Source organism: Salvelinus alpinus, chromosome 11 (assembly GCF_045679555.1).
Source record: "Salvelinus alpinus chromosome 11, SLU_Salpinus.1, whole genome shotgun sequence".
In the NCBI taxonomy this organism is placed as follows: Eukaryota; Metazoa; Chordata; class Actinopteri; order Salmoniformes; family Salmonidae; genus Salvelinus; species Salvelinus alpinus.
In genome coordinates this window covers 69013801-69038803 of record NC_092096.1, presented here as the reverse complement: position 1 = coordinate 69038803, position 25003 = coordinate 69013801, and the positions used below count along the sequence as shown (strand labels likewise).

General features: G+C 42.8%; 1 protein-coding gene across 4 annotated transcripts in view; it reads left to right on the top strand.

Moving 5' to 3' along the window:
* LOC139534705 (glucosidase 2 subunit beta-like) overlaps positions 1 to 25003 on the top strand; it is a 280149-nt gene that overhangs the window by 152204 nt on the left and 102942 nt on the right. For 2 of the 4 annotated variants that reach the window (XM_071334090.1, XM_071334089.1), the window contains exon 12: positions 5700 to 5789. The exons of 1 other annotated variant lie outside the window; for it this stretch is intronic. In XM_071334090.1, the coding sequence (XP_071190191.1) occupies positions 5700 to 5789 (90 nt within the window). Of the gene's footprint in view, positions 1 to 5699; positions 5790 to 21161; positions 21238 to 21493; positions 21554 to 24376; positions 24875 to 25003 lie in introns of those variants that run through there. One more of the 4 variants, XM_071334092.1, reaches the window with a different exon arrangement.

Here is a 25003-nt window from a genome sequence, read left to right as displayed (position 1 = left end):
ATGAGGGAGGAAAATTATGTGGATATATTGAAGAAACATCTCAAGACATCAGTCAGGAAGTTAAAGCTTGGTCGCAAATGGGTCTTCCAAATGGACAATGACCCCAAGCATACTTCCAAAGTTGTGTCAAAATGGCTTAAGGACAACAAAGTCAAGGTATTGGAGTGGCCATCACAAAGCCCTGACCTCAATCCTATAGAAAATGTGTGGGTTCAGAACTGAAAAAGTGTTTGCGAGCAAGGAGGCCTACAAACCTGACTCCGTTACACCAGCTCTGTCAGGAGGAATGGGCAAAAATTCACCCAATTTATTGTGGGAAGCTTGTGGACTGCTACCCGAAACATTTGACCCAAGTTAAATAATTTCAAGGTAATGCTACCAAATACTAATTGAGTGTATGTAATCTTCTGACCCACTGGGAATGTGATAAAATAAATAAAAGCTGAAATAAATAATTCCCTCTACTATTATTCTGACATTTCACATTCTTAAAATAAAGTGGTGATTCTAACTGACCTAAAACAGTTAATTTTTACTATGATTAAATGTCAGGAATTGTGAAAAACTGAGTTTTGAACCTACCAGGTACAACTCTAAATCCGTAAACTAAACATGGGCTATATAGATATCATCCTGACCAACTTGCCCTCCAAATACACCTCTGCTGTCTTCAACCAGGATCTCAGTGATCACTGCCTCATTGCCTGCGTCTGTAATGGGTCTGTGGTCAAACGACCACCCCTCATCACTGTCAAACGCTCCCGAAAACACTTCAGCGAGCATGCCTTTCTAATCAACATGGCCCGGGTATCCTGGAAGGATATTGACCTCATCCCGTCAGTAGAGGATGCCTGGTTGTTCTTTAAAAAGTGCTTTCCTCACCATCTTAAATAAGCATGCCCCATTCAAAAAATGTAGAACTAAGAACAGATATAGCCACTGGTTCACTCCTGACTTGACTGCCCTTGGCCAGCACAAAAACATCCTGTGGCGTACTGCATTAGCATCGAATAGCCCCCGCGATATGCAACTTTTCAGGGAAATCAGGAACCGATATACACAGTCAGTTAGAAAAGCAAAAGCTAGCTTTTTCAAACAGAAATTCGCATCCTGTAGCACTAATTCCAAAAAGTTTTGGGACACTGTAAAGTCCATGGAGAATAAGAGCACCTCCTCCCAGCAGCCCACTGCTCTGAGGCTAGGAAACGCTGTCACCACCGATCAATCTACGATAATCAAGAATTTCAATAAACATTCATCTACGGCCTGCCATGCTTTCCACCTGGCTACCCCTACCCCGGCCAACAGCTCTGCACCCCCCGCAGTAACTTGCCCAAGCCCCCGCTTCTCCTTCACCCAAATCCAGACAGCTGATGAGCTGCAAAATCTGGATCCCTACAAATCAGCTGGGCTAGACAATCTGGACCCTCTCTTTCTAAAATTATCCACCGCAATTGTTACTAGCCTGTTCAACCTCTCTTTCGTGTCGTCTGAGATCGCTAAAGATTTGAAAGGGGGAGACACTCTAGACCCAAACTGTTACAGACCTATATCCATCCTGCCCTGCCTTTCAAAAGTCTTCGAAAGCCAAGTTAACAAACAGATCACTGACCATTTCGAATCCCACCATACCTTCTCCGCTATGCAATCTGGTTTCCGAGCTGGTCATGGGTGCACCTCAGCCACGCCCAAGGTCCTAAATGATATCATAACCGCCATCGATAAATGACAGTACTGTGCTGCCGTCTTCATCGACCTGGCCAAGGCTTTCGACTCTGTCAATCACCGCATTCTTATCGGCAGACTCAATAGCCTTGGTTTCTCAAATGACTGCCTCGCCTGGTTCACCAACTACTTATCAGATAGAGTTCAGTGTGTCAAATCGGAGGGCCTGTTGTCCGGACCTCTGGCAGTCTCTATCGGGGTACCACAGGGTTCAATTCTCGAGCCGACTCTTTTCTCTGTATATATCAACGATGTCGCTCTTGCTGCGGGTGATTGCCTGATCCACCTCTACGCAGACAACACCATTCTGTGTACATCTGGCCCTTCTTTGGACACTGTGTTAACAAACCTCCAAACGAGCTTCAATGCCATACAACACTCCTTCTGTGGCCTCCAACTGCTCTTTAAAGCTAGTAAAACTAAATGCATGCTCTTCAACCGATCGCTGCCCGCACCTGCCCGCCCGACTAGCATCACTACTCTGGACGGTTCTGACTTAGAATATGTGGACAACTACAAATACCTAGGTGTCTGGTTAGACTGTAAACTCTCCTTCCAGTCTAACATCAAGCATCTCCAATCCAAAATTAAATCTAGAATCGGCTTCCTATTTCGCAACAAAGCCTCCTTCGCTCATGCTGCCAAACATACCCTCGTAAAATTGACCGTCCTACCGATCCTTGACTTTGGCGATGTCATTTACAAAATAGCCTCCAACACTCTATTCTGCAAATTGGATTCAGTCTTTCACAGTGCCATCCGTTTTGTCACCAAAGCCCCATATACTACCCACCACTGCGACCTGTATGCTCTCTTTGGCTGGCCCTCGCTTCATATTCGTCGCCAAACCCACTGGCTCCAGGTCATCTATAAGTCTTTGCTAGGTAAAGCCCTGCCTTATCTCAGCTCACTGGTCACCATAGCAGCACCCACCCGTAGCACGCACTCCAGCAGGTATATTTCACTGTTCATCCCCAAAGCCAACTCCTCCTTTGGCCGCCTTTCCTTCCAGTTCTCTGCTGCCAATGACTGGAACGAATTGCAAAAATCACTGAAGCTGGAGACTTATATCTCCCTCACTAACTTTAAGCATCAGCTGTCAGAGCAGCTTACCGATCACTGCACCTGTACATAGCCCATCTGTAAATATCCCACCCACCCAACTACCTCATTCCCATATTGTTATTTATTTGCTCCTTTGCACCCCAGTATCTCTACTTGCGCATCATCTTCTGCACATCTATCACTCCAGTGTTAATGCTAAATTGTAATTATTTCGCCACTATGGCCTATTTATTGCCTTACCGCCCTAATCTTACTACATTTGCACACACTGTATATAGATTTTTCTATTGTGTTATTGACTGTACGTTTGTTTATCCCATGTGTAACTATGTGTTGTTTTTGTCGCACAGCTTTCCTTTATCTTGGCCAGGTCACAGTTGTAAATGAGAACTTGTTCTCAACTGGCCTACCTGGTTAAATAAAGGTTAAATAAATAAATACATAAAAAAAAATAAGCAATACAACTGGCCTTCTTTAGACTAGTTGAGTATCTGGAGCATCAGCATTTGTGGGTTCGATTACAGGCTCAAAATGGCTAGAAACAAAGAATTATCAGTCAGTGTGTTCTTGTTCTGAGAAATAAAGGCTATTCCATGCAAGAAATTGCCAAGAAACTGAAGATCTCGTACAACACCGTGTACTACTCCCTTCACAGAACAGCGCAAATTGTCTCTATCCAGAATAGAAAGAGGAGTGGGATGCCCCATGGCACAACTGAGCCAGAGGACAAGTACATTAGAGTGTCTAGTTTGAGAAACAGACGCCTCATAAGTCCTCAACGGCAGCTTCATTAAATAGTACTCGCAAAACACCAGTCTCAACGTCAATAGTGAAGAGGCGACTCTGGAATGCTGGCCTTCTAGGCAGAGTTCCTCTGTCCAGTGTCTGTGTTATTGTGTTATCTTAATCTTTTCTTTTTATTGGCCAGTGTGAGATATGGCTCTTTCTTTGCAACTCTGCCTAGAAGGCCAGCATCCCGGAGTCGCCTCTTCACTGTTGATGTTAAGACTGGTGTTTTGCGGGTACTATTTAATGAAGCTGCCGTTGAGGACTTATGACGCGTCTGTTTCTCAAACTAGACACTCTTACGTACTTGTCCTCTTGCTCAGTTGTGCACCTCCCACTCCTCTTTCTATTCTGGATAGAGTCAGTTTGCGCTGTTCTGTGAAGGGAGTAGTACACGGTGTTGTACGAGATCTTCAGTTTCTTGGCAATTTCTCCCATGGAATAGCCTTCATTTCTTAGAAAAATAATAGACTGACGAGTTTCAGAAGAAAGTTCTTTGTTTCTGGCCATTTTGAGGCCAGTAATCGAACCCACAAATGCTGATGCTCCAGATACTCAACTAGTCTAAAGAAGGCCAGTTTTATTGCTTCTTTAATCAGCACAACAGTTTTCAGCTGTGCTATCATAAATGCAAAAGGGTTTTCTAATGATCAATTAACCTTTTCAAAATGATAAACTTGGATTAGCTAACACAGCGTGCCATTGGAACACAGGACTGATGGTTGCTGATAATGGGTCTCTGTACGCCTATATAGATATTTCATTAAAAATCAGCTGTTTCCAGCTACAATAGTCATTTACAACATTAACAATGTCTGCACTGTATTTCTGATCAATTTGATGTTATTCCACTGGATGTCATAAGGTGAATGCACCAATTTGTAAGTCGCTCTGGATAAGAGCGTCTGCTAAATGATTTAAATGTAAATGTAAATGTAATTTTAATGGACAAAAACAAGGACTTTTTTTAAGTGACCCCAAACTTTTGAACGGTAGTGTACATACACACACACACACACACACACACACACACACACACACACACACACACACACACACACACACACACACACACACACACACACACACACACACACACACACACACACACACACACACACACACACACATACATACACAATTGCCTTTGTGACCTTAGTGGGAGGCCCCACTCCACCCCACCTTATCAGTCCAAACCCGCCTCAACCAAAATGCATTAGCATTTGTGTATCATAAATATGGAAAAGGACCTTTGCACAGTGAGAGATAACGGGCTCCGTTCCTGTATTCTCGATTAGGGAATGCCAGTCTGCTTCGGCCTGATAATTGGCGACATTAGGGTCACGTCGTCTTTGTGTAGCACCAATCCAGTCACTCTAAGTTATTGAACATATCCTTTTAATTTAATGCAAAACTATTTCGTCACTGACTTGCAACAAATGGCCGAGGTTTTTTGTGTAAGATGATGGTTCGATGTAAAAAATTATTTATTTTGGTTATGAGTTATTCTTCACTTATTTATTAGTTTGTTTGAAAATTGTATTTTAATGAAACAGCAAAGGCTACTTAAATGCTGCAACGACTCAGATATTATCAGAAGCTGACATGTCAATTTGACTTTGTGGTGTGGGTAGGGTGCCAATGCTTTTAAGATTTTTTTTTTTTTGCATTAAAATGAAACTGCATGAATAATCAATTGGGAAATTAAATGTGACAGAAATTCTTAACAACATTGCAATGGGTTTTACGTCAATTAATTAAGTGACACATGTGTTCCAGTCTCACTGCTGTTCTTGATCTTAACAAAGTGTCTTCCGTAGGTCTTTTGATCACTGTCTTTGTATTGGGTATAATGTTAACTTCCTGTATGTTATTGGTTTCAATATGCTACTGCTAGAATTCGACCCTTTATGTCCCATGTATAGAGATCCATATGATTCATATTAGTGTTTGTATTTAGTTCCGTGGGTCAATTACCATCAAAGTCATTCAGAGGTGTCTCAAATTAATACACGGGACCTCGTTTCTATCGTTTCATTTATGCAAGGTTATCGTCAATAACTCATCCAAAGTAAAATGTTAAAGAGTAATTGCTTTCTCTTTTAAACTGTTTTTCCCCAAAGGGACCTAAGGGAGAAACTTTCCATAGACTACGGATCAGAGAGAGAGTTTCTATTCCTGCATAACCAATGTTTCCAGCTGAAGGTCCATGAGTAAGTACCTTTCACTTTAACCCTTTAAACTCCACTCTGGGGTTGTACAGTTGCATTATTTTTTGGTTGGCAGCAACTTATAAACCCGTTACAGTCGGTGTAAAACCTTCTGTAAGAAAAACTGGTCTTTGGAACGGTGATCGTAATGAATGGAACAATTATTAATTGTCTTCAGACACCAGATATACGTTGTCTGCATTAATTGAGTCCAACACTAAGTAAGGAAACTGTCTGTTGAAAAATGATGATTGACATGGTCAATAGATGGTAGGTTGAAGGGAATTCTACATTCCAACATATACTGTACAATGGATATCCAACTGACAGTAGCTATTCATACTAAAGGTGCCCATAGACCCTAGAGCCTCATTGTATTACGACACGATGGTCGGTGTGCTTCTGGACCAGGTCTCTCTTGTAAAATAGATTGTTTATCTCAGTGAGACTCACCTGTATAAATAACGATGATATTAAAAAAACACAGCCGGAGGTTTGCAGGTCGGTCTTCCTACCTTGAAGACTTGTAGCCATGTTACCTCAGTCAACCTGAGCCAACTCAGGTGAATATCTTCTGGAGAACTGTAAATCAGCCTGGAGGAGAAGCTAAGCGGCTAAATCAACTAAATTTAATCAACAGTACGGCTTCTTTCACTTCCCTGCCTGTCTCCCTATGGCCTCAGTCTGTGTAGAATCTGTTCTCTTCAGAATTGCTTGCCAGCTGGAGTCTTCTGAGCCTGTGGGTGGTTGCAATTTTAAAAGATTAAAATAAAAATGATCTGAGATCTCGCTGCAAATACGTTCCGGGCCTTCTCGGAGTCCGTGGTTACCAATTCTCTCTCACACTACCAAGTGCACACTTTCTCTCTCACACTACCAAGTGCACACTTTCTCTCTCACACTACCAAGTGCACACTTTCTCTCTCACACTACCAAGTGCACACTTTCTCTCTCACACTACCAAGTGCACACTTTCTCTCTCACACTACCAAGTGCACACTTTCTCTCTCACACTACCAAGTGCACACTTTCTCTCTCACACTACCAAGTCCACACTTTCTCTCTCACACTACCAAGTGCACACTTTCTCTCTCACACTACCAAGTGCACACTTTCTCTCTCACAATACCAAGTCCACACTTTCTCTCTCACACTACCAAGTGCACACTTTCTCTCTCACACTACCAAGTGTACACTTTCTCTCTCACACTACCAAGTGCACACTTTCTCTCTCACACTACCAAGTGCACACTTTCTCTCTCACAATACCAAGTGTACACTTTCTCTCTCACACTACCAAGTGGACACTTTCTCTCTCACAATACCAAGTGCACACTTTCTCTCTCACACTACCAAGTGCACACTTCTCTCTCACACTACCAAGTGCACACTTTCTCTCTCACAATACCAAGTGCACACTTTCTCTCTCACACTACCAAGTGTACACTTTTGCTGCATTTACCGTGAAAATAATTATATTCTAAAATAATAGAAAATAATGTTTCAGACTTGGCTACTGCAACGTCTTTTCTTTTGATATCCTACAGGTAATACATGTTTACTGGAGATATTCTACAGGTAATACATGTTTACTGGAGATATTCTACAGGTAATACATGTTTACTGGAGATATTCTACAGGTAATACATGTTTACTGGAGATATTCTACAGGTAATACATGTTTACTGGAGATATTCTACAGGTAATACATTTTTACTGGAGATATTCTACAGGTAATACATGTTTACTGGAGATATTCTACAGGTAATACATTTTTACTGGAGATATTCTACAGGTAATACATGTTTACTGGAGATATTCTACAGGTAATACATGTTTACTGGAGATATTCTACAGGTAATACATTTTTACTGGAGATATTCTACAGGTAATACATGTTTACTGGAGATATTCTACAGGTAATACATGTTTACTGGAGATATTCTACAGGTAATACATGTTTACTGGATTCATCATGGACTAGATACACAACAAATAGCTTTGTTTGTTTGTTAGTTTTTTAACCCCACTTGATATCTCTATCTCTCTGTCCATGTTTTCTTCACGTACATCTCTACACCCCACTTGATTTGTCTTAACTCAGTTCCACAGCACCAGACAGAAGTTGTGTGTCCAGTTGGCCTATTTCTCTCAATCACGCACTCTACACCCCCGTAGCCGCTCTTTCCTGGGCCTAGAGCGTCACCCCCCCCCCCCCCCCCCCCCCCGCCCTCCTTTAAGACACCAGAGAACATAGTCTCTACCAGCTCAGAGTCCTTAGCGACCCGCCAAACACCCAAGGCGACGTACCAGTCTCCCCTTGCCATGTGCCTTGAACCATGATCCTGAAAAGACGTGGCATTGATAGACACATAAACCCAGGGCCCTCTCGTCTCACTCCCCCGTGCCCCCCGTGGACCGCCAGCATCGCTCCGAATCCTTTCCGATAATGGAAAGAATCTCTCCTCCTCTCCCACTTCTTGATAATCAGTAGAAGTCTTCTCTTATCCAGCTCCCTTGTGTTCAGATGGCTCATCCACCTCCCTTGTGTTCAGATGGCTCATATACCTCCCTTGTGTTCAGATGGCTCATCCACCTCCCTTGTGTTTAGATGGCTCATCCACCTCCCTTGTGTTCAGATGGCTCATCCACCTCCCTTGTGTTTAGATGGCTCATCCACCTCCCTTGTGTTTAGATGGCTCATCCTCCTCCCTTGTGTTTAGATGGCTCATCCTCCTCCCTTGTGTTTAGATGGCTCAGCCTCCTCCCTTGTGTTTAGATGGCTCATCCACCTCCCTTGTGTTTAGATGGCTCATCCACCTCCCTTTTGGTTAGATGGCTCATCCACCTCCCTTGTGTTTAGATGGCTCATCCACCTCCCTTGTGTTTAGATGGCTCATCCTCCTCCCTTGTGTTTAGATGGCTCATCCACCTCCCTTTTGGTTAGATGGCTCTTCCACCTCCCTTGTGTTCAGGTGGCTCATCCACCTCCCTTGTGTTTAGATGGCTCACCCACCTCCCTTGTGTTTAGATGGCTCATCCACCTCCCTTTTGGTTAGATGGCTCTTCCACCTCCCTTGTGTTTAGATGGCTCATCCACCTCCCTTTTGGTTAGATGGCTCTTCCACCTCCCTTGTGTTTAGATGGCTCACCCACCTCCCTTGTGTTTAGATGGCTCACCCACCTCCCTTGTGTTTAGATGGCTCATTTACCTCCCTTGTGTTCAGATGGCTCATCCACATCCCTTTGTGTTTAGATGGCTCATCCACCTCCCTTGTGTTCAGATGGCTCATCCTACTCCCTTTGTGTTTAGATGGCTCATCCACCTCCCTTGTGTTCAGATGGCTCATCCACCTCCCTTGTGTTCAGATGGCTCATTTACCTCCCTTGTGTTCAGATGGCTCATCCACATCCCTTTGTGTTTAGATGGCTCATCCACCTCCCTTGTGTTCAGATGGCTCATCCTCCTCCCTTGTGTTTAGATGGCTCATCCACCTCCCTTTGTGTTTAGATGGCTCTCTCTCTTTTTCTGAACAGCAGCCAATATTGGAGAGAAATGCCTGGAGCGGTAAAAGTGAGCTCTGGGAACCCATACACTGCCTATCTTTAATATAACTAATAGTTGTACATTAATTAAATACATTGAATTAATTTCGTACTGGTGCGAGAGCGTTGGTGGAGGATCATTCTGAGACAATGATGGGAGCGGAACGAGTGGCTCAGTGTATTAGATAGCCCTAATGGAGGACAGAAATGACAAAAGCTGATTGAGACACAGAACCCCACACAGACACACATACTCCCCCCCCCCCCTCTCTCTCTCTCTCTCTCTCTCTCTCTCTCTCTCTCTCTCTCTCTCTCTCTCTCTCTCTCTCTCTCTCTCTCTCTCTCTCTCTCTCTCTCTCTCTCTCTCTCTCTCTCTCTCTCTCTCTCTCTCTCTCTCTCTCTCTCTCTCTCTCTCTCTCTCTCTCTCTCTCGCATACACACATATATACTCTCCCCCCCTCGCTCTCTCTCTCTCTCTCTCGCATACACACATACATACTCCCCCCCCTCGCTCTCTTTCTCTCTATCTCTCTCTCGCATACACACATACATACTCTCCCCCCCTCCCTCTCTCTCTCTCTCTCTCTCTCTCTCTCTCTCTCTCTCTCTCTCTCTCTCTCTCTCTCTCTCTCTCTCTCTCGCATACACACATACATACTCTCTCACTCTCTCTCTCTCTCTCTCTCTCGCATACACACATACATACTCTCCCCCTCTCACTCTCTCTCTCTCTCTCTCTCTCGCATACACACATACATACTCTCCCCCTCTCACTCTCACTCTCTCTCTCTCTCTCTCTTTCTCTCGCATACACACATATATACTCTCCCCCCCTCGCTCTCTCTCTCTCTCTCTCGCATACACACATACATACTCCCCCCCCTCGCTCTCTTTCTCTCTCTCTCTCTCTCTCTCTCTCTCTCGCATACACACATACATACTCCCCCCCCCCTCTCTCTCTCCCTCTCTCTCGCATACACACATACATACTCTCTTTCTCGCTCACAAACACACACACACACTCCACTCACACATACTCTCACACACAGACACTCAATTCAGCTCAGTTTACTCTTTAGATACTGTTCATAATAACTCAAGTCCTCCTTGTTAATTTGAAGAATGTTCAGTCTGAACTCCTTGTTGATTTGAAGAATGTTCCGTCTCAACTCCTTGTTGATTTGAAGAATGTTCAGTCTGAACTCCTTGTTGATTTGAAGAATGTTCAGTCTCAACTCCTTGTTGATTTGAAGAATGTTCAGTCTCAACTCCTTGTTGATTTGAAGAATGTTCAGTCTGAACTCCTCGTTGATTTGAAGAATGTTCAGTCTGAACTCCTTGTTGATTTGAAGAATGTTCAGTCTGAACTCCTCGTTGATTTGAAGAATGTTCAGTCTGAACTCCTTGTTGATTTGAAGACAGTTCAGTCTCAACTCCTTGTTGATTTGAAGACAGTTCAGTCTCAACTCCTTGTTGATTTGAAGAATGTTCAGTCTCAACTCCTTGTTGATTTGAAGAATGTTCAGTCTGAACTCCTCGTTGATTTGAAGACAGTTCAGTCTGAACTCCTTGTTGATTTGAAGAATGTTCAGTCTGAACTCCTTGTTGATTTGAAGAATGTTCAGTCTCAACTCCTTGTTGATTTGAAGAATGTTCAGTCTCAACTCCTTGTTGATTTGAAGAATGTTCAGTCTCAACTCCTTGTTGATTTGAAGAATGTTCAGTCTCAACTCCTTGTTGATTTGAAGAATGTTCCGTCTCAACTCCTTGTTGATTTGAAGAATGTTCAGTCTCAACTCCTTGTTGATTTGAAGAATGTTCCGTCTCAACTCCTTGTTGATTTGAAGAATGTTCAGTCTGAACTCCTTGTTGATTTGAAGAATGTTCAGTCTCAACTCCTTGTTGATTTGAAGAATGTTCAGTCTGAACTCCTCGTTGATTTGAAGAATGTTCAGTCTCAACTCCTTGTTGATTTGAAGAATGTTCAGTCTGAACTCCTTGTTGATTTGAAGAATGTTCAGTCTGAACTCCTTGTTGATTTGAAGAATGTTCAGTCTGAACTCCTTGTTGATTTGAAGAATGTTCAGTCTCAACTCCTTGTTGATTTGAAGAATGTTCAGTCTCAACTCCTTGTTGATTTGAAGAATGTTCAGTCTCAACTCCTTGTTGATTTGAAGAATGTTCAGTCTGAACTCCTTGTTGATTTGAAAAATGTTCAGTCTGAACTCCTCCTTTGCTTGATCGCCTCGTAAAGTACGTCCATATGAATAATTTCCCCTATTCCAGTTTCTTAGCCTTCTCTGATGTTAGTCGAGGGAAAATATATCGATACTTGGATTTCAAAGGGAAACATTTCCTTTTGTTGTCGAACACTTTCAAGAAGACAGATTAATGGTGAGATTAGTAGTTGAATGCAGTATAGAGGTGCACTTCAAATTGCCTTGATATAAATCAATTTCTCCACAGGCCGCAAACAACCCAAATCTGAGAAGTAGTTCTGTAGTTTTGTGTGAATCGTCATGATCTATTTTCCAATATAACTAGGCCTACAGAAAGGTTTTCACCTCTCTTTCTGCTAAATATTTATTTAAATGAATACACATTTCGCAAACACCCAACTCTAATAATCTCTGAACGTTTCACACAAAAAGTTAATTTTTGTGTGAAAAAATTAACTTTTTTGTCACCTATAGTACGTGGCTCTGTGACGCCTCAGATATCGTCTCGGGAGCCGCAGTTGACGCAACTGAGCAAAGTGTGAAGGAGGACACCCCGTAATAAACCTCTCAGAAGTGGCGCTACCTACAGCCAAGTCTTAATACTCCTGTGGATTTGTGGAAGCAACTTTAAATTGAGGGCCTCGGATTTATGCAATACTGTCAGGTCAGATTCACTCAGCCTTCCAACTGTAGTGGCATTAGAAACGAGTTTGTTGAATGAGTCATGCCTTGTGACAGGAAGGAAGTGAAAAGAGAACGTTTACACAACTCAGTTGGCACTTCCCTGTCTTTAATATCACATATAGGTATAACATAAAATAGGTTATTTTAGGGGTTCTTTTAGGGGGGGGGGGGGGGACAAAGAAACACTATCGAAATCAATGCCTTGAGGGGACAATTTGAGATAGATGCAAGGGAGACAGTTCAAGCTGGCGTGCGTCGGAGTGCTTGATGTGGCGACTGCCTCAGGAGTTACCAAGGCGATGTAAACAGTCTGTTAGAGCTCTGGAAGAGCAAATCGAGGTTGGTAAAACCTCAGGGACCGACACATGCAGAAGATTTTGGTGTAATGTATACGTACTGTCATGATATTAGGCATCGTACAGCTCAAGAGCATTTTCTCCCCATTTTCTCAACAGTATCTTTCATGCCATGTTTGTTCCATTGCGGTTTTAGGGCTCAGAATTGAGGCGAGCCTCTGCGTGTCGATGTTAGGTGTCACGTCGAGTATACAACTGCCTATGTGTGTATTATATATGGCAGACCTGGATTTAAATACTATCTAAAATAATACTTTTGCTGTGCTTCATTGAGATTTCCTGGCACAATGGGAACCAATAGAATTGTCCCTAAACCCCACCCACTACAGACAGGCTAGAGCAAATTCTCTAACTATTTGAAAGATTTCAAATTGTATTTGAACCCAGGTCTGGATGGTATGATGCAGCAGGGATATATACTGAACAAAAAATATAAATACAACATGCAACAATTTCAAAGAACTGGGTAACAGTTCATATAAGGAAATCTGTAAATTGAAATTTAAAAAATGATTGTCCCCCAGCACAAGGTGCACCTGTGTAATGATCATGCTGTTTAATCAGCTTCTTGATATGTGACACCTGTCAGGTGGATGGATTATCTCGGCAGTGGAGAAATGCTCACTAACAGGGATGGAAACACATTTGTGCAAAAACATTTGAGCGAAATAAGCTTTTTTTGTGTGTATGGAACATGTCTGGTTTCTTTTATTTCAGCTCATGAAACACGAGACCAATACTTTACATGTTGCGTTTATATTTGTGTTGTATGTGTGGAGAGGAAGCCAGAAGGCCTGAAGCCCAGTCCATCATAATATGAACGAGTTTAACGACGACAGCTGCGTCGGTTACTTATGCAGATCCACGCCTTGCAGAGCCAGCTCTTTGTCACACTCGGGCAGCTTTTGAAATGATGATAGATGTGGCAGGGACAATGTCGTTAAATGAATGCATGATTTTCAGCGTTAGCGTTAATAAGTTACCCCAGAAATTAATTCATTTCAAAGGTCACATTTGGTCGATTGTCAATAAGAAGAGGGTCTCTTACACACTCAGGCACATCCACTAATCAAGTAGTTGACCGCAGGATTGATGTCATAGAGAATAATACATCTTCAATCAAGGGGCTGAAGGTGAAATGACCGTCTGAATTGCTCTATTTAATAACTGCTATTAAAAGTCTTCTCCTCATTAGACTATGCCTCTGCATAAATGTCCTGGTAAGTAGTGCAGTGGAGAACAGCAGTGCAACTCTTATCCTACATCCAAGTAGTCTTACATGGAGTCTCCTACATCCAAGTAGTCTTACATGGAGTCTACTACATCTACCAAGTAGTCTTACGTGGAGTCTACTACATCTACCAAGTAGTTTTACATGGAGTCTCCTACATCTACCAAGTAGTCTTACGTGGAGTCTACTACATCTACCAAGTAGTCTTACGTGGAGTCTACTACATCTACCAAGTAGTCTTACGTGGAGTCTACTACATCTACCAAGTAGTCTTACATGGAGTCTCCTACATCTACCAAGTAGTCTTACGTGGAGTCTACTACATCTACCAAGTAGTCTTACGTGGAGTCTACTACATCTACCAAGTAGTTTTACATGGAGTCTACTACATCTACCAAGTAGTCTTACGTGGAGTCTACTACATCTACCAAGTAGTCTTATGTGGAGTCTACTACATCTACCAAGTAGTCTTACGTGGAGTCTACTACATCTACCAAGTAGTCTTACGTGGAGTCTACTACATCTACCAAGTAGTCTTATATGGAGTCTACTACATCTACCAAGTAGTCTTACGTGGAGTCTACTACATCTACCAAGTAGTCTTATGTGGAGTCTACTACATCTACCAAGTAGTCTTACGTGGAGTCTACTACATCTACCAAGTAGTCTTATACGGAGTCTACTACATCTACCAAGTAGTCTTACGTGGAGTCTACTACATCTACCAAGTAGTCTTACGTGGAGTCTACTACATCTACCAAGTAGTCTTACGTGGAGTCTACTACATCTACCAAGTAGTCTTATGTGGAGTCTACTACATCTACCAAGTAGTCTTACATGGAGTCTACTACATCTACCAAGTAGTCTTACGTGGAGTCTACTACATCTACCAAGTAGTCTTATACGGAGTCTACTACATCTACCAAGTAGTCTTACGTGGCTTCTTTTCCTTGCCTCTTCTTCTTCTCTATGACCACTGATTCCCAAGGACTTGATTGGTGAATATAATATGGTGGGCACCTTGTCCATAAATAACCCCTATCCCTATCCCCCGTCCCCTGTCCATTAACAACCCCTATCCCCCGTCCCCTGTCCTTTAACAACCCCTATCCCTATCCCCCGTCCCCCATCCATAAACAACCCCTATCCCCCGTCCCCTGTCCATTAACAACCCCTATCCCCATCCCCTGTCCATAAACAACCCCTAGCCCTATCCCCCGTCCCCTGTCCATTAACAACCCCTATCCCTATCCCCCGTCCCCTGTCCATAAACAACCCCTAGCCCTATCCCCCGTCCCCTGTCCATTAACAACCCTATCCCTATCCCCCATCCCCTGTCCATAAACAACCCCTAGCCCTATTCCCCCGTCCCCTGTCCATTAACAACCCTATCCCTATCCCCCGTCCCCTGTCCATTAACAACCCCTATCCCCCGTCCCCTGTCCATTAACAACCCCTAGCCCTATCCCCCGTCCCCCATCCATAAACAACCCCTATCCCCCGTCCCCTGTCCATTAACAACCCCTATCCCCCATCCCCTGTCCATAAACAACCCCTAGCCCTATCCCCCGTCCCCTGTCCATTAACAACCCCTATCCCTATCCCCCGTCCCCTGTCCATAAACAACCCCTAGCCCTATCCCCCATCCCCTGTCCATTAACAACCCTATCCCTATCCCCCGTCCCCCATCCATAAACAACCCCCGTCCCCTGTCCATTAACAACCCCTATCCCCCATCCCCTGTCCATTAACAACCCCTAGCCCTATCCCCCGTCCCCCATCCATAAACAACCCCTATCCCCCGTCCCCTGTCCATTAACAACCCCTATCCCCCATCCCCTGTCCATAAACAACCCCTAGCCCTATCCCCCGTCCCCTGTCCATTAACAACCCTATCCCTATCCCCGTCCCCTGTCCATAAACAACCCCTATCCCCCGTCCCCTGTCCAGAAACAACCCCTAGCCCTATCCCCCGTCCCCTGTCCAGAAACAACCCCTATCCCCCATCCCCTGTCCATAAACAACCCCTATCCCCCATCCCCTGTCCATAAACAACCCCTATCCCCCATCCCCTGTCCATAAACAACCCCTAGTCCCAACCCCTAGCCCTACCCATTTCATTTATCTCTTATGGTAGAGAAATGAACATCAAAAATTATCTGGCAAGCTCAGGTGGACATCCCTGCAGTCAGCATGCCAATTGCACGTTCTTTTAAAACTTGAGATATCTATGGCATTATGTTGTCTGACAAAACTGCACATTTTAGAGTGGCCTTTTATTGTCCCCAGCACAAGGTGCACCTGTGTAATGTTTAATCAGGTCCCCGATAGGCCCCACCTGTCAGGTGGATGGATTAACTTGGCAAAGGAGAAATGCTCACTAACAGGGATGTGAACAAATGTATGCACCAGAGTTGTGAGAAAGAAGCTTTTTGTGCGTATGGAACATTTCTGCAGTCTTTTATTTCAGCTCATGAAACATGGGACCAAAACGTTACATGTTGTGTTATATTTCTGTTCACTATAGAAAGGATTTGATAGGTAAAGGCAATATGCAAAAACAATCCCACTATCAGAGGGCAAGGTCGGAGCTGCTACCATATTGTTTATACCTAGCCAGTTAGTATCTACATATCATAGAGCAGGGCGGAACTGCTACCATATTGTTTATACCTAGCCAGTTATTATCTACATATCATAGAGCAGGGCGGAACTGCTACCATATTGTTTATACCTAGCCAGTTATTATCTACATATCATAGAGCAGGGCGGAACTGCTACCATATTGTTTATACCTAGCCAGTTATTATCTACATATCATAGAGCAGGGCGGAACTGCTACCATATTGTTTATACCTAGCCAGTTATTATCTACATATCATAGAGCAGGGTGGAGCTGCTACCATATTGTTTATACCTAGCCAGTTATTATCTACATATCATAGAGCAGGGCGGAATTGCTACCATATTGTTTATACCTAGCCAGTTATTATCTACATATCATAGAGCAGGGTGGAGCTGCTACCATATTGTTTATACATAGCCAGTTATTATCTACATATCATAGAGCAGGGTGGAACTGCTACCATATTGTTTATACCTAGCCAGTTATTATCTACATATCATAGAGCAGGGTGGAGCTGCTACCATATTGTTTATACCTAGCCAGTTATTATCTACATATCATAGAGCAGGGTGGAGCTGCTACCATATTGTTTATACCTAGCCAGTTATTATCTACATATCATAGAGCAGGGCGGAACTGCTACCATATTGTTTATACCTAGCCAGTTATTATCTACATATCATAGAGCAGGGTGGAGCTGCTACCATATTGTTTATACCTAGCCAGTTATTATCTACATATCATAGAGCAGGGCGGAACTGCTACCATATTGTTTATACCTAGCCAGTTATTATCTACATATCATAGAGCAGGGCGGAACTGCTACCATATTGTTTATACCTAGCCAGTTATTATCTACATATCATAGAGCAGGGTGGAGCTGCTACCATATTGTTTATACCTAGCCAGTTATTATCTACATATCATAGAGCAGGGCGGAATTGCTACCATATTGTTTATACCTAGCCAGTTATTATCTACATATCATAGAGCAGGGCGGAGCTGCTACCATATTGTTTATACCTAGCCAGTAATTATCTACATATCATAGGACAGGGTGGAGCTGCTACCATATTGTTTATACATAGCCAGTTATTATCTACATATCATAGAGCAGGGTGGAGCTGCTACCATATTGTTTATACCTAGCCAGTTAGTATCTACATATCATAGAACAGGGTGGAGCTGCTACCATATTGTTTATACCTAGCCAGTTATTATCTACATATCATAGAGCAGGGTGGAACTGCTACCATATTGTTTATACCTAGCCAGTTATTATCTACATATCATAGAGCAGGGTGGAGCTGCTACCATATTGTTTATACCTAGCCAGTTATTATCTACATATCATAGAGCAGGGTGGAACTGCTACCATATTGTTTATACCTAGCCAGTTATTATCTACATATCATAGGACAGGGTGGAGCTGCTACCATATTGTTTTGTACCTGAAAGGCCTAGGAAGTAGACTAGAGGCTCGGGGATGTTTCTGGACTGGGCCATGGAATGTCCATGAAACCTATTCAGTTGTTCCGCCTGCCAGTGACCATTAAGGGAAGGAGACGGCGAGAGGAAGCATAACAAGACTGTTGGGAACACAGCTATTGGTTGGGGAGTGAGTCATCTCACCTGCTTTACCAGTTGTCAACCTGCAGCAGCACATCAAGATGGCTTCCACACTACACCTTATGTGCCCCTAGTTAACCAGACTCCTTATGTACCCCTAGTTTACCAGACTCCTTATGTACCCCTAGTTAACCAGACTCCTTATGTACCCCTAGTTAACCAGACTCCTTATGTATCCCTAGTTAACCAGACTCCTTATGTATCCCTAGTTAACCAGACTCCTTATGTACCCCTAGTTAACCAGACTCCTTATGTACCCCTAGTTAACCAGACTCCTTATGTACCCCTAGTTAACCAGACTCCTTATGTATCCCTAGTTAACCAGACTCATTATGTACCCCTAGTTAACCAGACTCCTTATGTATCCCTAGTTAACCAGACTCCTTATGTACCCCTAGTTAACCAGACTCCTTAAGTACCCCTAGTTAACCAGACTCCTTATGTACCCCTAGTTAACCGGACTCCTTATGTACCCCTAGTTAACCAGACTCCTTATGTACCCCTAGTTAACCAGACTCCTTATGTACCCCTAGTTAACCAGACTCCTTATGTATCCCTAGTTAACCAGACTCATTATGTACCCCTAGTTAACCAGACTCCTTATGTATCCCTAGTTAACCAGACTCCTTATGTACCCCTAGTTAACCAGACTCCTTAAGTACCCCTAGTTAACCAGACTCCTTATGTACCCCTAGTTAACCGGACTCCTTATGTACCACTAGTTAACCGGACTCCTTATGTACCCCTAGTTAACCAGACTCCTTATGTATCCCTAGTTAACCAGACTCCTTATGTACCCCTAGTTAACCAGACTCCTTATGTACCCCTAGTTAACCAGACTCCTTATGTACCCCTAGTTAACCAGACTCCTTATGTACCCCTAGTTAACCAGACTCCTTATGTACCCCTAGTTAACCAGACTCCTTATGTACCCCTAGTTAACCAGACTCCTTATGTACCCCCATTACACCAGACTCCTTATGTACCCCTAGTTAACCAGACTCCTTATGTACCCCTAGTTAACCAGACTCCTTATGTACCCCTAGTTAACCAGACTCTTTATGTACCCCTAGTTAACCAGACTCCTTATGTACCCCTAGTTAACCAGACTCCTTATGTTCCCCCATTAAACCAGACTCCTTATGTACCCCTAGTTAACCAGACTCCTTATGTACCCCTAGTTAACCAGACTCCTTATGTACCCCTAGTTAACCAGACTCCTTATGTACCCCTAGTTAACCAGACTCCTTATGTACTCCTAGTTGACCAGACTCATTATGTACCCCTAGTTAACCAGACTCCTTATGTATCCCTAGTTAACCAGACTCCTTATGTACCCCTAGTTAACCAGACTCCTTATGTACCCCTAGTTAACCAGACTCCTTATGTACCCCTAGTTAACCAGACTCCTTATGTACCCCTAGTTAACCAGACTCCTTATGTACCCCTAGTTAACCAGACTCCTTATGTACCCCTAGTTAACCAGACTCCTTATGTACCCCTAGTTAACCAGACTCCTTATGTACCCCCATTAAACCAGACTCCTTATGTACCCCTAGTTAACCAGACTCCTTATGTACCCCTAGTTAACCAGACTCATTATGTACCCCTAGTTAACCAGACTCATTATGTACCCCTAGTTAACCAGACTCCTTATGTACCCCTAGTTAACCAGACTCCTTATGTACCCCTAGTTAACCAGACTCCTTATGTACCCCTAGTTAACCAGACTCCTTATGTATCCCTAGTTAGCCAGACTCCTTATGTACCCCTAGTTAGCCAGACTCCTTATGTACCCCTAGTTAACCAGACTCATTATGTACCCCTAGTTAACCAGACTCATTATGTACCCCTAGTTAACCAGACTCCTTATGTACCCCTAGTTAACCAGACTCCTTATGTACCCCTAGTTAACCAGACTCCATATGTACCCCTAGTTAACCAGACTCCTTATGTTCCCCTAGTTAACCAGACTCCTTATGTACCCCTAGTTAACCAGACTCCATATGTACCCCTAGTTAACCAGACTCCTTATGTACCCCTAGTTAACCAGACTCCATATGTATCCCTAGTTAACCAGACTCCTTATGTACCCCTAGTTAACCAGACTCCTTATGTACCCCTAGTTAACCAGACTCCTTATGTACCCCTAGTTAACCAGACTCCTTATGTACCCCCATTAAACCAGACTCCTTATGTTTCTTTTCTTTTTACTATTTTCTACATCGTAAAATAATAGTGAATACATTAATCTATGAATGAACACATATGGAATCATGTAGTAACCAAATAAGTGTTAAACAAATACAAATAAAATATATATTTGAGATTCTTCAAAGTAGTCACCCTTTGCCTTGATGACAGCTTTGCACACTCTTGGCATTATCTCAACCAGCTTCATAAGGTTGTCACCTGGAATGCATTTCAATTAACAGGTGTGCCTTGTTAAAAAGTTAATTTGTGGAATTTCTTGAGTTGGACCGCAGATGCTCAGCATATGTGGGAACTCCTTCAAGACTGTTGGAAAAGCATTCCAGGTGAAGTTGGTTGAGAGAATGCCAAGAGTGTGCAAAGTTGTCGTCAAGGCAAAGGATGGCTACTTTGAAGAATCTAAAATATATTCTGATTTATTTAACACTTTTTTTTGATTGATTCGGTATGTGATGATTCGGTATGTGTTATTTCATAGTTTTGATGACTTCACTATTATTTTACAATTAGAAAATAGTAAAAAAATTAATGAGTAGGGGTGTCCAAACTTGTGACGGGTAGTGTACATTATTTTTGGGGGTTGAAATGACATCCGTTCTTCGTATTGGTAAAAAAAAAAAAAAAATTAGATAAAAGTTTATTCTTTCAACTGACATTATAGCAGTGTATAGACCTGCGTTTTTGCATCTCACCGGTAGAAACGGGCCAGCCACATTTCTTGGTTGCCAAAATTCATATCCAGTTGCTGTGAGAAATATGAAAATGTCTGTTTGTAGACAGAACATTCAAACAAAGGATTTTGAAATGGGACGGAATTCTCAACTGGCGGGGTTTCAATGTCGTCGAATGTTGAAAAGATATGCTATTCCATAGATTTTCCCCTTCACTTCAAAGAGGATTGGCATCCGATCAACCAACATCAGAGCAGCAGAAAAGAAGTCAAGCTGAGGTAACGTAGCTAACCTTACCTAGCTAATTAGCTAGCGAATTACATTTGTTTAGCTAAAGCAAAATCTAGCTAGCTAGCTTTCATTATACCATGGCTAGACATTCCAAAGCATATCAATGTAAATAGCCATCTGCTATCTGGCGATGGTGATTTGTAACTTTGCAAGCTAACGTTAGCTTCATTAGGTTACATTAGCTAACCGTTAGCTAGCTAACTAACTACCGCAGAGGCTAACGTGACTATGTGTTCTATTTAGAGTCCGATCCCATCAACAACTGCAGAGGCATCGACATCAAGCTCAGCACCAGGAACTAGTGTAAGTCACCATCTAAAATCGGACTAACATCTACTAAATCTTTCCATGACTCCATGATGAACATGGAAACATGGTCTCTGTCTTGTTGGTCTATTTACAATTAGGCTATAACTTCTACTGTAGTTTCTCTGTATTGTGGACGTTTAGTTGATTGTTCATGCAAGACTTGAAGTCTAAATTGGAGAAGAGGAGGTGTTAGTAAGGGGGGGGGTAGGTATTGTGTGTGAAGGTTAGTATGCATGATGTATTGACATTTAGGGGGTGGGTGGATATAGTACCTTGTTTGAGTGTGTATTGATGGGGACAAAGTAGTCAAATGTTTGCTAATCACTGACTAGTGTGAGTCCCACAGACTAATCCCATCTGCGGAGGACGTTGAACTTGACACCAGCTTTAGTTGTACAGAGCCTGTAGACCCATTGGATGAAAGATGACCTTGACACCAGCTTTAGTTGTACAGAGCCTGTAGACCCATTGGATGAAAGATGACATTAACACCGGCTTTAGTAGTACAGAGCCTCCCTGTACATTCGTGGCCAAAAGTTTTGAGAATGACACAAATATTAATTTTCACAAAGTTTGCTGCTTATGTGTCTTTAGATATTTTTGTCAGATGTTACTATGGAATACTGAAGTATAATTACAAGCATTTCATAAGTGTCAAAGAATTGTATTGACAATTACATGAAGTTGATGCAAAGAGTCAATATTTGCAGTGTTGACCCCTCTTTTTCAAGAGCTCTGCAATCCGCAATGGCATGCTGTCAATTAACTTCTGGGATACATCCTGACTGATGGCAGCCCATTCTTGCATAATCAATGCTTGGAGTTTGTCAGAAATTGTGGGGTTTTGTTTGTCCACCCGCCTCTTGAGGATTGACCACAAGTTCTCAATGGGATTAAGGTCTGGGGAGTTTCCTGGCCATGGACCCAAAATATCAATGTTTTGTTCCCCAAGCCACTTAGTTATCACTTTTGCCTTATGGCAAGGTGCTCCATCATGCTGGACAAGGCATTGTTCATCACCAAACTGTTCCTGGATGGTTGGAAGAAGTTGCTCTCAGAGGATGTGTTGGTACCATTCTTTATTCATGGTTGTGTTCTTAGGCAAAATTGTGAGTAAGCCCACTCCCTTGGCTGAGAAGCAACCCCACACATGAATGGTCTCAGGATGCTTTACTGTTGGCATGACACAGGACTGATGGTAGCGCTCACCTTGTCTTCTCCGAACAAGCTTTTTTCCGGATGCCCCAAACAATCGGAAAGGGGATTCATCAGAGAAAATGACTTAATCCCAGTCCTCAGCAGTCCAATCCTTGTACCTTTTGCAGAATATCAGTCTGTCCCTGATGTTTTTCCTGGAGAGAAGTGGCTTCTTTGCTGCCCTTCTTGACACCAGGCCATCTTCCAAAAGTCTTCGCCTCACTGTGCGTGCAGATGCACTCACACCTGCCTGCTGCCATTCCTGAGCAAGCTCTGTACTGGTGGTGCCCCAATCCCGCAGCTGAATCAACGTTAGGAGACAGTCCTTGCGCTTGCTGGACTTTCTTAGGCTCCCTGAAGCCTTCTTCACAACAATTGAACCGCTCACCTTGAAGTTCTTGATGATCCGATAAATGTTTGATTTGGGTGCAATCTTACTGGCAGCAATATCCTTGCCTGTGAAGCAATGATGACGGCACATGTTTCCTTGCAGGTAACCATGTTTGACAGAGGAAGAACAATGATTCCAAGCACCACCCTCCTTTTGAAACTTCCAGTCTGTTATTCGAATTCAATCAGCATGACAGAGTGATCTCCAGCCTTGTCCTCATCAACACTCACACCTGTATTAACAAGAGAATCACTGACATGATGTCAGCTGGTCCTTTTGTGGCAGGGCTGAAATGCAGTGGAAATGTTTTTTGGGGGATTCAGTTCATTTTCATGGCAAAGAGGGACTTTGCAATTAATTGCAATTCATCTGATCACTCTTCATAACATTCTGGAGTATATGCAAATTGTCATCATACAAACTGAGGCAGCAGACTTTGTGAAAATGTATATTTGTGTCATTGTCAAAACGTTTGGCCACGACTGTACACCCATTGGATGAAAGATAACCTTGACACCAGCTTTAGTTGTACAGAGCCTGTACACCCATTGGATGAAAGATGACCTTGACACCAGCTTTAGTTGTACAGAGCCTGTACACCCATTGGATGAAAGATGACCTTGACACCAGCTTTAGTAGTACAGAGCCTGTACACCCATTGGATGAAAGATGACCTTGACACCAGCTTTAGTAGTACAGAGCCTGTACACCCATTGGATGAAATATTTCAGCCTTTAATAAGCTGAAGCTCCACATCCTCTGACTTTGAAACAAACCAGGACAGCCAAAGTTATTTATAAAAGTGCAATACCCTCTTGAAAACAAAAGCACTAATACGCTATAAACTACAAGACAAGTGCTCCTCAAACATTTCACAGCCTTGCAGTCAGTTCTTTGGCATGGGGGAGGGGCTGTTAGTATATACTTCTAGCCTATCTACTCTATTGTTGGCTGTGCTCGTCTACTCAACAGCACAACTGTAGGTGCTTATACACAACATTACAAGACTAGTCCATCTACAAGTCAAGCCCCCCTCAAACTGTTCACAACTTTGCTAACAGCCCATCACAATGCCCCATTATTGACTCTTGAGTGTAACAAAACACATACCAGTCTATTGTAGCCTTTTTTGTTTACAGATTAACATGGTTTATTGTATGGTTACATCATCCTAATGATCCGTCTTCATGTTTTACACATCCTCATGATCTGTCTTCATGTCTTTCCAGGAGACTTTCAGTACAAACAAATCTTCTGCAAGAAGTCGAAGCAGTGGGTGGTGAAGAAAGTGTACGAGAGGATTGTCCGCCTGACTGTAGAGTGCAGAAAGGACCAGACAGTTATCTACAACGAGCCTGATTCACAGCTCCTCTAAAACCCAACATCCCTGCCAACATCACCACAGTGTCAAAGCCTGCTAAACCAGATGCCATTACCCAACACAAGAAGAGGTTCACCAGCTGAAGAACATTCTGGAACATTCAACCAACACAACATCCATATTCAATAAGACTGATGTTGTGGTATATTATAGAATGAGTAGTATGCTCACATCTCCATTATGGTAAATATATTGTTAGCTGTTATAAATCAAATCAAATCAAATTTTATTAGTCACATACACATGGTTAGCAGATGTTAATGCGAGTGTAGCGAAATGCTTGTGCTTCTAGTTCCGACAATGCAGTAATAACCAACAAGTAATCTAACCTAACAATTCCACAACTACTACCTTATACACACACAAGTGTAAAGGGATAAAGAATATGTACATAAAGATATATGAATGAGTGGTGGTACAGAACGGCATAGGCAAGATGCAGTAGATGGTATAGAGTACGGTATATACATATGAG